Below are 14,749 nucleotides of genomic sequence, written 5' to 3' on the forward strand. Positions count from 1 at the left end.
TTCCGTCTACCCATACCACCACCACTTTCCTGAGGAATTCATCTACATTAACAGCATCCTTGGCCCTGGCTTTTCTCTGCGCTGCCGTGAACAGCACAGGCTCACAGCCTGGATGGAAGCCATTCAAAGGGTGCGTGTCCGTGTGCATGTAAGAAAGCTGAGCTGACATACACAGAACTAATCTTACTGCTGCTACCCTGCTAAACGGATGGCCTCTGTTCTCTTAAAAGACCGACCTGAACTGAGTAGTGGCAGCAGTTACAACCCTTCAGACCAAGTCCAGCTTCCAGGCAGGGTAGCTACTGTGTGCAACACAAGACTACAGTGGCACATTTAAAGGGGATACTTTATAGCGTGTTCCATGCTGAAACCCATAAGAAATGCTAGCAACTGTAATACCAGAAGCTGTGAACGCATAAAGCAGATAGGTCAGGAACATGGCATTCCTCCAGCCCCCGAAAAACTCAGCATCCCTTCTGGTACCGTCTGCCTAATTCTCAGGTGAGCAGCACTCACCTTTCAGTGCTTCTCTGACCCAGCAGACAAACTCCTTCTGCTTGGCCAGCTCCCCCAGGCATCCACGACGGTTCACAGTGATCCCCTCCAACAGTTCCTTGGCATGCATAAGCTCAGGGCTGATGGAGTCCAGCTTTTGTGTCTTGTATGATTCAAGCTTTTCTGTCTACAAAGCAAACAATACAAACATTCAGTCTGGAAATGAGAAATACAGCCTGTCTTGCAAGGGAAAGAAAAGCCCTCTGCGAAGCCACATCTCAAACACCAGAGGAATACACCTTCTCTCAAGAAAGACTACCCGCAAGCACTTTGTTTGAACACTTAGTTTTATCTCAAATAAGCATTTTGGGGCAGGGAACGGCTCTTGACAGGCTGGGATAGACTTCCTAGAAGGGTCAGATCTACCAAGCTTTCCAGCCAACACCCTGACAGTACAGAGCTGAAGTGGATACTTACTATGTACAACAAGTTTTCCAGGATGCTGAAGTCACCATAGAGGTTTAAATTCTCTTTGACACGGGCAATAATCTTTGCAGCATCTAAAGTTAGATGCATTTCATGGTATTGCTGGATCTGCTGAAATCGCTGATCAACCCAGTCTCTCTCTTCTCCAGGTTGAAGTTTACATATGATCCTTAGCTCAGTTTTGATAATTTCAGAATGATTTCTGAATTCTTGAAAAATTGTATCAACTGCAGACAGAGTAAGACTTCCAGATCTGAGATCTTCATACAACCTTTTGTAACTCATAAAACAAGGGGAGATTAGATGACTGAAAACATCATCAAGGTCCAATACAGGAACAACCTCCTCCTCCTCCAAAACATTCTCCTCTCTCATCTTCTTGGCAGCTTCCTCCCAAAACTGCTGGAAGATCAGGCTATCTTTAAAAGAGTGCATTTCCTGGGCAAATTGTTTCAGCTCTTGGCTCAGACTGTAGTATGTCTCTATAGGTCTTTTTCCCACATTCACAACTTTATTTAGTTTCTTTAAGTGAAGATCTTCTGAGTGTTGAAGCTCCACCTCACCTACATTCACTTTAAAATAGAGAGACAGGTCACATCAGAGGTCAAATGTCTAGTCTGTGGTCCAGTTTACTTCATGTAATCAGCTGTGCTGCAAAATTTGACACATGTAGGGTCATGTGGATCCCTACAAATACCATTTGATTCATTAGTACTCACTCATTGCCCCCAAACACTCCAGATTTCCCCCCACTCCTACCCTTACTATAGTTTAGAACAAAACCTGTTTATAAAGTCAGTAGTTTTCAAAGAAAATTGCATTTTCTGGAGTTTCCAATTTAAAATTGCTCCCCCAAAACACTACCTTTCACAGATGCCTGCACCTTCCTGCACATACTCAGAAAGGTTCCTATTGCTTTTTTCTGTCTTATGATGAATGTTACTTCTTCTCGACTCCTCTGCAGCACTTCTTTCAGTTCTCTCTGGAGTAGCTCTTTGTCCCCATGTGACAGCTGGTTGTGCTCTGAAAGAAAACCCGTCTGTAGTCAGTCACAAGGCAGATACTTCCCACCTCCTGCATCTGTAACTCAGGTTTAGATTAGCACAGCCACAAACAGCAAAATGCAGACAACGTAACTTCGAGCTGCAAGCTCCACACAAAGGACATTGACAAGGACAGAACTGTTAAGTGATGAGGCATCTAATTAGTATTACTAATCAATGAAGTAGATTTAACAGAGTAAGCCATCAATCACTACAATGATGCCATAAGCCAACAAGGCTCTTACTTAGCTCCCAAATACAGATGAACTGTTTCTCATGCTGCAAAATCTCTTCCAGATGTTTCACAAGGATACTCCCTTCCTGGATGCCATCGGTGACACTCATGAACAAAGAATCTGCTGTGGCCATTACGTTTTTTGCTTCATCTGTAAGTTGTCCTAGGAGCTTTGTGTTTCTTCCTGTTCAATAAACAAAGCGTGTAGAACCTAGATCAGTCTGGCTTCACAAGAACTAGGCAGAAGCAATAATTATTCAACGTCATAAAAAAAGAGTCTTTCCATTTCCCACTTGAATCCCTACCCAAAAGTGTCTGAACTTATCACACCATCCTCCAATCCTTCACGTTTTCCTGAACAGAAACCACCAGGATCCCAGGACAGCAGTTCAGACACCTTCCATGGAGAGGCCATACCCAAAACTCACGGAGAAAACAGAAGCCATTTCAACTCACTCACATGACAAACACTTACATTTTTATGTAGCAATGACCTGTTAGAACTTTGGAGAGTAAGAAGTTACGTTCTACAAATCCACGATCTACAGGTTCAGTACAAATTCTGAAGAGGCTGCAGTGAATTAGCACAGGAGGGATACTGGCTCCCTCTCCTTAGCCTTTCCCCTCCATCAACAGGCTGAATACTCTGAGTTTTGTTCCATTCCTCACCTCAATAGCAGAAAAAGTTTGTGTATTCCTTTCCTGCTCAGCAAAGGGACGATTGCAAGTGGCAAGGCAGAGAATTTTTCACAGACTCCTGTGCATATTAACAATACGCACAGGCATACATACAGACATACCACTAAATCTGAAGATATGCTTGATGCCAGGCCATGTAAGCATGTGGTGCAAAGTCTCATCAATATCATCCTTGGACTGCTCACTCTTTCTCGGCCATGATTTCACAATAATAGTTGATATAAGCTGGCCAAATTGGTCCATGTTGTAGGAAGGTATCATATCAAGGAGATCGCTCTGAGTCTGCACAATACATACATGACAGAAGGGAAGAATGCATCAGTGTTTTGGATTACACTGGGTCAATCTCAGAAACAGACACTGGTGTCAAGAGTCACAATTCCAGCACTGAGGCATGTTTCAAAGTCACCATACGACCTGTGACACAAAAGCCACAATGTGATAAGCATTACAAGTATTTTTCATGGACCCCGTCTAAACCGATTTTGAGTTCTTGATTTCTTGTCAATACCTTTTTGTTAATTTAACAAACTAAAAAAATTCACAGCAATTCAAGTAGTAATCAGAGGCTGAATGTGCAACTCTCCTTCCATAACAATGTACATCCCTATACAGGATTTCTGTGCAAAATGAAATTAGACTTTTCCTTTCCCACTTTGAGGGAAAATACAATACCTGGCAAGCTGCTGTTACGGCCTCTATGGCACAATTTTCGAAACACCAACCAATGGAACTGTTAAGATCTTGAATTTGGCGATGCTGACAGCAGTAAGCTAAGATTTGGTTAACTGGAGGCTCCTGCATGGTAAAAGAGAAGAGATTTCTTATCAGCCTAAAATTTCCAAAATGTTTTCCGAAAGCATGCAAGAGTGCTATTAAGACAATAAAAGTACTAAGCCAAAAATTTAAGTCCCCTAGTGGAGCCAAGCATTGTCCCTGCACCACTTACCAAGAACTGGAAGAATAATGAAGCACAAATAAGTGCTGGAAAAATTTTGGAGTGTTTTCCTCTAAAATGTACAATTACTAAATAAGTATCTCTCCTATCCAAGTTGCCTCCAGGAATTACATTTTTTCTGATTACCCTAGGAAAACCAACAGCTTAAAGAATTTTGCAGCTGATGTAAAAAGCAGATGAGGAGATAAATAGGCTGACGTTGGAAGGGACCTACACAGTGTGTGTGTTGGAGAGCCCAGACAACAATTTCTACACAATGAATGAGAAGAGACATGCACAAACTCTGCTTCTGTAGATCCCTGGGTGCTTACTTTGCACCCACTGTTCCTTAAAACTAAGGAGGTGGTAATTGCTCAAAGTATGCAATTTCCTTTAAAGCACCAGGATGTCAGTTACTGCTAGAAACAGAGAAGCACTGCAGCCAGGCTAACAGGCCACTGGAGTCTGACACCAAGAATACAGCACTGTTACAGTTTCATGTCTAATTTTGAGCCTCCAGAACATGGTTTATAACAGCAGTGGCAATTTTTATGACCACAGTGTTTTCATGTGCCCATTCATGCTCAAGACATTATTCTAGAAGCACAGCAGAAGACTGTCCATTCCCTCTGATCTTGGCCCAAAGGCATGCACTGATTTCCCACAGCTCCCCATACCGCCTGAATTCTTCTTTCCAAATCTGCAAGTAAAGTCCTCTTCCACCTCTCAGTGAACTGTTCATCTGGAAAGCTGATATTCACAAATTCATTCCAGGCCTGCAGGTGAGAAGCAAACAAACCCAAAACACTAAGTGTCAAGATTTAAAACCAAAATAAGGAAGAACACTGCTGTGTTGAGGAGAGACCCCATGCTCCTCAAATAATCTGCAGTCCTTCCAAAGGTTTCCATCCAAAAGAGAAAGAGCACTCCCAGAGCTGCAAAATATGTTTTTTAAACAGCTCCAATACGTCCCTGATACTAAAGGAGACATGCATAAACCACTTCCACCTCGATGCTGGGAACTGCCCAAGGGAGGTCTTGGAGCACCAGCCCGAGGCAGGCTGTAAGGAGCTGCTCTGTGCTTGCTTGCTGAAGGCCTGACGGGCAGCCTGTAACACATACAGGGTGAGCACGACAGTATCTCCAGCTAAACATCTAGAACGCAGCTCATCATCCCAGCGCTGCCTTTTAGAGCAGCAAAGAACCAGCGGAAATAAGATGAGATGCAAAGCACCAATTATAGCCTTTTGCTTTTCAGCCCAAGTGTTTAAAACAATGCAGCATCTCAGCTCGTGGCCTGCTCTGCCTCTCTCCACCTCATTCCTTACCCAGCCACAGCAGCTATGGTCTCCAGCAAAGAACCATTAGACTCAGACTATATACAGCTAAGGTACAGTAAAACACATTTTTATTCTGATTATTAGAAGATGACAAACCTCAGGTTCCTTAAAAAAAGAGAATGACACATGCTGTATGACTTCTCTCAGTAACTTCTGGCTTAAAGCATTTCTGAACCAGGCTCGAGTATGTCTTAGAGTTTCATTGAATACTTCTACCACTGGAGCTTCCTGTATGGTTTCATCTCTCACAACCTGATGCACACAGTTGGAAAAATAAAGATCAGTTCAAGCAGGACAGCAGCATACAACTGATTTAAAATAAGTATTTCTAAAAGACAAGGCCTAAATGCATCAGACACCCAAATGTGCTGCATGCAAACCAGCCCAGCAACAGAGCCCCATCAATGCCTGAATAAAAGGACAAAGAGGCTGGAAAAATGCAAAGCTTACAAACAGCCTTTGCTAAAGAATTTTCTTTCCAGGAAACAAAGACAAAATATAATGGAAAAAGCAGACAGAACAGAGCCCATGACAGTAAAAACTAAGCATTTGACCTTGCTTTCAACAGTAAGACTCAAAATAATTAAGTGATTTCAACAGTTTTTGGACATACCACGTTTTTGGCTAATTCAGAGTATTAAGCTTCCCAAAATGAGAACAATTTAAAAATCAGTCTGTTGTACCATTTTTGTCATATTTCTAGATACCCCACTCATGTCAACCCATGAATAGTTGCTCAGTACTCACTGCTGTGGGCTGAAGTCCGGCAACCTTTGAAATCATCACGGCCGTAGTGGCAGGAATCTCGAACCCTGACACCAGCTTTATGCGCTTGCAGACACTCTCGTGTAGCTTGAGGCAGAGGGTCAAGCAGGACTGCCAAGAGCGAGCTTCCAGAGCTCTGAAGAACAGCAACAGAGAGGGAGAATTTCTTTTTGTTCAAAGGAAAAAAATAGAGCAATTTTAATACAGGGTGGCAACCGACCATCGTTCTCCCAGATGGATTTTTAAAAAATGTTTCTATCTGACAGAGCTACAGAAATATAGGATCCTTTTATTCATACAAATTTCAACACACATTCAAGCTACAAGCATAACCCCACGTAACAGGCATGATACAAATAAAAATAAAAAGGAGACAGCTCTCTCAACAGTGTACTTCAGTTACCTTGCCTGTTTGTCCTCCAAGGTACACAGCAGTGTCTTAACAAGACTCTCAACTACCTAAGAATAGAAAGTAAAATATTACTGTGGAATGAATTTTGTGTACTGGTTTCTCATTAATTGAGAAAGATACCGTGAAAGAGGGAATTCAGTGCTCTTCCATGCCTTCTTCAATGCTTTCATACAAATAAAATTGCAAGAGTGCTTTACTGGATGTTTGGACAAATAATGGCATCCTATATGACTCTGACTCTAACTCTAACAGCTCACAACTTGTTACAATTTACGGTTTTAAAATTGATTATTTCTATTAATTGCAATGAGCAATTCCTACTGTCTTCACACAAATACAAGTGTTTTCACAACAGGCACAAAAATATTTCAAACCAGCAGCACCTTGCCCAAACCCTCAAGAACTGTGCAGAAAAAGTTTCAGGCAGCCATCTGAGAATCTGAGGATTAAAATATTTGCTATAAGTGACAAAGAGCAAACCCAGATAAGCAGGCTCTTCTCTCATCTATTCCAGTAAAACTTTTTGCTACAGACACACCCTCACGTCTCCCCCTTAGGAGTCTCTTACTTCAGAGCAACTGTTTTTGCTCTTAGCTAAATTAAGCTTTTTGTGTTCTAACTTGTTACCAACCACATTTCCTTCAGTGACAGGCAGTTCTGCTAAAAGACACACTACAGCCCAATTTCAGCCTTTATCCCTTAGCTGGGTAAAGCTGCCAGAAAACAAACCTTGCTGTTCGAAGAGCTAATGTTCTCTAATCTGTAAGAAACACCTTGAAGGGAAACTAAAAAATCACAGGAGAAGTCTTCTATGAATTTAGCCAGGCTTTCCATGGGCAGCACACAGATCCAGGACTTGACCAGAGTCCTGTCAAACTCCATCAAGTATTTCTTTTCTTTCATTAGTCGCAGTATGTCCATCCTGAATGGAAGGCAAAACAAAATCTTCGAGTTAAAGGTACAAAATGGCTTCCTGACCCCAGAGAAAGGCTCTTAGTCTGACTTGAGTACTTCTCTCATTTACAGCTGAAGATGGGTAAAAGACTCCGACACCCAGTAATCGCAGAAGCAGTATCAAACTACAAAGCAGAAATGTTCAAGGAAAGTAAATTCCAAGTCCTGCTCATATTCTGCACCATGCATATTATAAACTGCTTTAACTCACAGCAGGCATAACCAATCAGGCGAGCAGTTCCACAGCTTGCAGAATTAAGAATCGTGTCTGAAAAGTAATATACTGCACAGCTTCACTGTACACCATAATCTGAGAGCAACCAATACAGTGTGTTCAAATACCCCAACTACGCACCATCAACACGTTACGTTTGGGTTTTTTTTTTTGGTTGGTTGGTTATTTTTTTGTTTGCTTTTTTAAAAAAGAAAAATAAGAGATGAAGTAAGGCAACCACCACCAGTTACAACGTCAAGGCACTGGACATAACCAGCGATTCTGGAAAACTTACCTATGATGCTTCCTTATTTCAACAAATGGAATTCCTTCCAGCCCTGCCCAGTTATCTTCTTCTATTGGGAAGTAGTCAAGCTGCGCAGAAGCAGTAAGTAAATGCAGAACAGGAAGAATCCACACCCAGTGGTCTACTTCTTCATCAATGCATCTCTGATACAGGTGTATCAGTTGAGGCTTCAAACTAGAAAAATAACAAAATAAACAAAATAGTAAGAGAATAGCTTCTTACAGGACTGAAGAATGCCCTTGCGTGATGAGAAAAAAAAAAAAAGAGCTACACTTCCATCTTGCTATGGTACCCTCAAATTACTTCTTGTAATTATTTTAGTTCAATCTCATCTTCCTTGAGGAGTATATTCAGTAAAGGTTTAAGACTCAAAGCTGTACTCTTACCTGATTCTCCCTGCTAAAACCCTACTAATCCAGTGCTAAGAAGAAGTGCCAATAGCTTACAGTTTTCACGTGAGCACCCCCCCCCCCCCCCCCAGTTGAGTCAGGGAATGTGTGAAGCAAATATACAGAGCTATAAATATATACAGGCATTTTAGAGACAGTTCTCAATCAGTTTGACAGTTCTTGGAGTTTGTAAGGATGAACAGCAAAGAAGAAGCTAGAAACTACTTGACAGAAAGCAATAAAAATAAGATTTTATAAATAAAGAAAACCCAATAGCTTAGATTCAACCTACTACTCAAGAGGCAACAGGGAAAAGCTGCAATAAGGGAAATACCATTTGGACAGAAGGAAAACCTTTTTCACATCAAGAAAGGTATGTGACTGTAAGAGGGCCCCTGAGAAGTTGTGCGATCTTCATCCCTGGATTTTTTCAGAACTTGACTGCAACCTTGCCTGGATGCTAGCCCTGCTTTGAGCAGGAAGTTGAACAGGCCTCTGTGGAAATCCCTTCAAACCCGAATTTTTCTGTAATTCTCTGAAACTAGAAAGCTGGATCTCTTACTGCTTTTTCATAGCATGCTGTGCTTGCTACCTACCACACTGCAGTAAAATCACCCCAGTTAGTTACTGGACCAGCAGCATACATACCTTTCAAGTCTTACAAAAGCCACTTTGATCTCATGAATTTCATCCTGTATGGCTTTTTCTGACTTCTTCTCCAAGCATAAGAGGCTACACAGGGCAGCCAGATCCTCTTTCGTTATTGGTAGATTGAACAACTCAACTACTTTGAGAAGGGTGAGCCCTAGAGCTAGTTTACTTTTTATCGCTATACCCTTCTGCGGTGCTTCTGCACCTTCCGGAAAAAGGAAAGGACGAGCTATTTCCCTAATATATCGTAGCAGCAAATCGTTCACCTACGACAAAAAAGGGAAGAAACAAAGCAACCACAACATTAGTTCCCCAATAAGTCTTTTTCTCGTGAAGCTATCATCTTCTGTCACAGCTAGGACACTCAATAGCCCCATATATAATACGACGCCATGGTGGTACCAGGATCTAAGCACATACAGCACAAACCACCACTAGAACATCAGGCGTGGTACCCCAGTTCCTGCGATGTTCCATGCCCATCCCTGTGCTACTGGGTCCCACTGCTCCGGTACTGCCGCACCCAGCACAGCAGAGCTGGGGAGGGTCAAGGGAGCGGGGCAGGTCTCAGAAAGGGGACCGGTGAGCCAGGCAGCCTTACACCCCAGACTGCCCTTACAACCACCGCATGCCACAGCCTTGATCAGCAAGCAGACCAGTTTCCCAGGGGACTGGGGCTTAGGTTGGGAGTCAGTAAGAGAGAGATTTCACAATACTGTGATGTTTGGTGATACCATACTACTAAAATCACCCTTCACAGGCAGTCACGTGAAATTCATCAGTTCAGCTGAGCTTGGGCAGCCAGGATGTACTGCTAGGACAGTATGCCATCTTGTGGCCTCTCCCGAGTAACCGGAAGGAATTAGGCTCCAGAAAGATAGCCATGACAGTGGTGTGAAGCTCCAAAAGCAAAGATGTGATATTTCTGCCACATTTCATAACTATGACAGGTAAGAGACTTAGAATTTAGGACTCCGGAGGTCCTATCTACATCAGTTCTTAGAATTGGACCAGTAGAAGCTTGAAGCCCGTCTCAAAAAAAAAAAAAAAAAGGCTGGTTTAGAGTTGAAGATGAATGTAGGGAAGTCAGCAGAGTGACTCGTACCAGAACAAAAGGGCCAGACATAAGAAATTAACATTCATACAAAACCCACTCATTAAGAAGTCACCAGGTCATATTTCTGCTTCTCACCAATCTGAGATACTCAGAACTGCAACTGCAAAAGTTAACAGAAAGCTCCCAAGGTAGATAGTGGCAGACACCATGAAAGGATCCCTGCTGGTTCTGTCACATGAGCTTTTTGATTGGAAAAGCAAAAAATCAATCCCAACAAGGTCAACAGCAAAAATAAAGCTCTGTAACCGACCTTCTCTTTTCTAGCATCTGTTAAAAGTAAACAGATTACCTGCTGTTCTCCAAAGTTTAACTCATCCCATGGCAATTTCTCGCCACTGTACACACATGGTTCCTTTGTAACCCAGTGAAATTGTTTCAGCTGAGAGAAGAAGTTTTTCAGGTTGACGGGGCTCCAGGTTCCAAGAATGCTGAAGATATTTTCTAACATAATATTTGCAGCTATTATCTTCCCATTCACAATATCTTTTTTTTTATCTTGAAGAAGAATATGACTCTTGATGAGTTCAGGAATCGAAGGCTTTGCACAGACAATGTCATCATACTGGTGCCATTCTGGAAAAAACAGACGAGAACACAAGAAAGCAATAATTTGAGAAGCAAACACGCATTTGCACATGCCTTTGTTCTTTCAGCTGTACACAGAAATACCCCACTGACACATTAAGTTTCCAACTTGAGACAGTGCTGTCTAATAATGTTATTTCATATGAAGTTAGAAGTCATACCACTAAAAGACCAGAGAAAATAATTTGCAGATCCAGTCAAAAAAGCTCACCTCCATTGCTGATCAACGCGCTCTTTATGCATAAGCAGCGATTCACATAATGATTTGATACTGGATTCTTGTAAATAAATTCATATTGTCCATAGGAAACCCAGTATTTATAAGGAATGCATTTATTCAAACTTTCCTTCGCAAGAGCTACACAGCCCTCAATGAGGTATCCATGTTCTCCTAGTTGCCTAGATAACACAAAACACAGCAAAGGAGGCAAAGGACAAGATATCAGCTGGTCAACATACTTCCTCTCCATGCACCACTCAATTTTTAATAGGAATAGTGATTATTCTTTCATAATTGAGAATTTTGGAATACTGATCACCACTATGAAAACACTTGGTATCAATATCCACCCCATGGACGAATAGGTGTAGCCTTAAGTATTAAAGGAAGTACCATGTTGCTTCCTGCTCTCCAAACCTAAAACACCCCTGTATCTGTGTGACCCAGAGTACTCACTTGGTGCAGTTCAGCTCACAGATGTTGTCCTTCCAGTCTGCATAGCCAGGAATGCCTTGAGCCTTAATGAACACTTTATGGGTCTCAGGGTTTAGCTTGAAGTCTTTAGACAATACTGCATGGAAATACACTGTAATACGCTCACTTTGGTTCACAGAACTACAGAAAATAAATGGAATGTAGAAAGAATTACTTTTTTACGTTAATAGGACAAATCATTATAAATGACAAAACATTTCTGAGCTGCTAGCTTACCGGAGGCAAGAGTAACGAGCTCTGTTACCAGGTCACTAAAACTGATGCTACATAGCAGACCTAATGTAAAACCTATTGCCAAAATAAAAAGGGAGTTCCTGAAGCATGAAATGCTCCAGTCGCATCTGGCTGGGTCACTGCATTAGTCAGCCAACAGAAATACCTCACCCAGCAGATTCACCTGAAATGACAATGATTTATCCCTCTTCCAGCTCACACCCACCATGCAAAACAAGTTACACTAATCATAACAGCTCTTCCCAACAATAATCCAAAAAACAAATTTAAAGCAATGTGTGAAGCACAGTCCTGGTTGCTCATAAAAGAAAAAGATTGCCTTTATCTCTACTTTTTATTTTATTCAGCAGATACCTCAAAAAAAGCTCAAGTGCCAAGTGTACCACTTTAACTAATGCATGACCTCTGCAACTCCTGATTAAACAGTGACTCCTTTGCATGAGAAGTAGTTTATCTCAGCTGTAAGTCCAATTGTATTTCCACAGACCCACGATACACACACACCTCAGTACTTCATTTCCCTGCTTCAGTCTGGTGTCCTCTGCTCTACCTCACGCCAAATCCTGCAAGTGGAGAACGCTGGGGGGGCAGCAGTGGTATTCTCACCTTTCTTTACTCTTATCCACAGGCTTCTGGTTCCTCTGTTGATTTTCATCCTTGCAACTGTTTGTTACAGCTGAAGCATCATTCTTTCTACCAGTCTCAGGTCCTTTGGTCTGTTTTGTCTTCTCAGTTGCTTCATGAGCTTTCTCATTTTGGGTCGTCTTTTTCTCCTTCATGTTTTTCTTCTGTGTTAGGGTGACAAACAATATCAAATGAAACAGAAGACCCTGGAAGTACAACACCTACAGAAATGCCCAGCACCTCTTCAGACAGCAGGGGATACCCAGAAGTCACAGCCTATCAGCTAGTTTTGTACTTCTGGAAACACTGATCTCTCACTGAGGCAAATACAGTAAGGAGAAGCTACTGGTTATGGCAAATAGTGCATGGACTGCAAAAGGAATTAAATCCACACACATATGCAAAAAGTCAGGTCAGTAAGCCACAGGTCCCCAATGGATGGAGCAGAAAGAAAATAAAAGATAATCAACAGCAATTTACAGCTTGACAGGTCTGTCCACAACTAGAGCACAGACACCTAAAAAGCATGAAGATGTCCTAGTCAAAGGAGATACGACAGGTATCACCGGAGAACACACCTAGAAGAGCCTTCTGGAGAAGAGATGTGTTCACAGCCCCTAGTGGTAACTGAACAACCAGAGAGCTATGCTAGAACACATTCCCACTCTCATGGTCTTCAGCTTTATTGACAGCACAAGAGAATCATAGTGAGAAAGGAGAAACTTTTCCCAACGCAACCATATACTCACAAGAGTTCTCACTCACACGCTTACCTTGGTAGCCAAACAGCTTACTTCCTGGCTGGTGTCTTGTCTACCTTTACCAGCCTCTAAACTTTTGACCAAGGGAGGAGTCTTTGTGTCTTGACTTCCACGTTCGGCACAAGAAGTTGCAAGCTCACTTTCAGACACACCTGAACTGGAGGAAAACCCAGAGGAAGCGTTCGTTCTTCCTCCTGTTGAGGTCAGTTTGTTTCTGCTACCCAAAGACTGGGAATCTGGTCCCGATTCCAGAAGCTGGGCGGTGTCAGACACACCACTGCTCTCTTCCGTGTTACTCCTGACCACTTCTCCGCTCTGTGTGGTACTTCCACCTCTCACCTCCGTCAGGGCTGTAGAGCCTGGAGATGGGGCAGCCACATTATTAACAGTGCTCTCCTTTGACGGGGTCATCGCGGCTACACTGCTGTGACTGCCTTCTGCAACCATTTCCAGACTTTCAGCTTCCTTTCCCAAGTGGCCCAAGACACCACCATTTTCATGTGCACCTCTGTTGTCACCAGCAAGTAAGTCAGCACCTGGTTTGGCTACTTCACTGCCCGGTGTTTGGATTTTCTGTGCAACAAGGCAAGCATCAGACAACTCTGCAGTTTGAGCTGGTGCTGTGCTTAGAGAAGGCAGAGACTCCTGCTCCCCAGAGCCAGAAGGAATTGTCTTTGCTTTATTCCTCTTTTTCTGTAATAATAACAATAAAAAGGAATAAGACAATAAAATACCAGTTTCTTCATTACTGAGGAGAAATTGTCACCCCCTCCACAGCAACTAGTATATGACCATGAAGAGAAAGGACAAAACCAACTACAATCCTATACATTTGATGAAACAGCTCTTGAGAATTCTGTATTTTTAATATACAAAACTTTTTCAGCAGGAATGCAGAGCAGCTCTGAGCACGATGCTCACTAACAAGATTAGACCAGTTAGTAATGAGAATTTTATATTGTTACCCTCAGTGTAGCAAAGGTACTGTTGGGGAAGCTGTACTGCTCAGCACATCAGCTGTCTGCATATGCAATGCAACATGAGCAAATACATCTACAGTTTGTCTAGGAACAGACTGCCAGTGGTATTTAGATACAGGCCAAAGGGATTAGTGGTGATGCAGGACAATCTCTTACTTCAGGAAAGAGAGCACAACAAGTTTGTCTTGCCAAGAAGGAGGACTGATAAGAGCCTTACCTTCTTCTGTGATTTTTGGGCAGAAATGCCTGCCGTACCCTGAGGTGAGGTCTCTGAGATATCACCTGGAGCTGCTTCGCCCTCCAGCAGCGATGCTCCCTCTTCCTTCTCCTTCCCATCCTCCCTTGTTTCAGTAGTAGAAGGGCCATCAGCACCACGTTCAGGCGAAGTCTCTGAGGTACTGCTCAGAGCTGTTACCTCCTCCAGCAGCAGTCCTCCTTCCTCCTCCTTTGTTTCAGTAGTAGAAGACCCATCACCACCTTCTCCCTGCACCTCTCCTCTAGGCTCTGCTCCTGTATCAGGGTCTGGAGTGAGCTTCACGTCTCCTCTTTCTGCAGTGGAGGTAAAGTTCATTGTTAAATCAGAGTCAGGAAGGAAAACAATTCTTGGCCACTGGTGAGCGAGCAGGGTCTACCACTGAATAAATGCATCAGTGGAAGACACAAGAGCTGCTTTGTTCCATGTTTAAGAACTACCACTAGCAATAACACCATCCTCCTTCCATAGCAGGCCTGTCTCCAAAGCCCCTGCAATTGGTAGGAGAATAAATAAAATAAGAAAACATTGTGTTAAGCTAGTGATCTATCTC

General features: G+C 42.6%; 1 protein-coding gene across 4 annotated transcripts in view; it reads right to left on the minus strand.

Annotated features, from left to right (window-relative positions):
- RNF213 (ring finger protein 213) overlaps nt 1–14,749 on the minus strand; it is a 53,245-nt gene that overhangs the window by 35,322 nt on the left and 3,174 nt on the right. For all 4 annotated transcript variants that reach the window (XM_066980280.1, XM_066980279.1, XM_066980281.1 and 1 more), the window contains 19 exons: nt 14,161–14,492; nt 12,976–13,656; nt 12,185–12,366; nt 11,306–11,464; nt 10,841–11,028; nt 10,334–10,617; nt 8,925–9,193; nt 7,876–8,061; nt 7,142–7,334; nt 6,404–6,459; nt 5,983–6,136; nt 5,332–5,487; nt 4,573–4,671; nt 3,634–3,756; nt 3,060–3,240; nt 2,270–2,443; nt 1,846–2,004; nt 973–1,553; nt 517–682 (listed from right to left, as the gene is read on the minus strand). In XM_066980280.1, the coding sequence (XP_066836381.1) occupies nt 517–682; nt 973–1,553; nt 1,846–2,004; nt 2,270–2,443; nt 3,060–3,240; nt 3,634–3,756; nt 4,573–4,671; nt 5,332–5,487; nt 5,983–6,136; nt 6,404–6,459; nt 7,142–7,334; nt 7,876–8,061; nt 8,925–9,193; nt 10,334–10,617; nt 10,841–11,028; nt 11,306–11,464; nt 12,185–12,366; nt 12,976–13,656; nt 14,161–14,492 (4,323 nt within the window). The remainder of the gene's footprint in view (nt 1–516; nt 683–972; nt 1,554–1,845; nt 2,005–2,269; nt 2,444–3,059; nt 3,241–3,633; nt 3,757–4,572; nt 4,672–5,331; nt 5,488–5,982; nt 6,137–6,403; nt 6,460–7,141; nt 7,335–7,875; nt 8,062–8,924; nt 9,194–10,333; nt 10,618–10,840; nt 11,029–11,305; nt 11,465–12,184; nt 12,367–12,975; nt 13,657–14,160; nt 14,493–14,749) is intronic.

Source organism: Anser cygnoides, chromosome 19 (genome assembly GCF_040182565.1).
Source record: "Anser cygnoides isolate HZ-2024a breed goose chromosome 19, Taihu_goose_T2T_genome, whole genome shotgun sequence".
Taxonomy (NCBI): domain Eukaryota; kingdom Metazoa; phylum Chordata; class Aves; order Anseriformes; family Anatidae; genus Anser; species Anser cygnoides.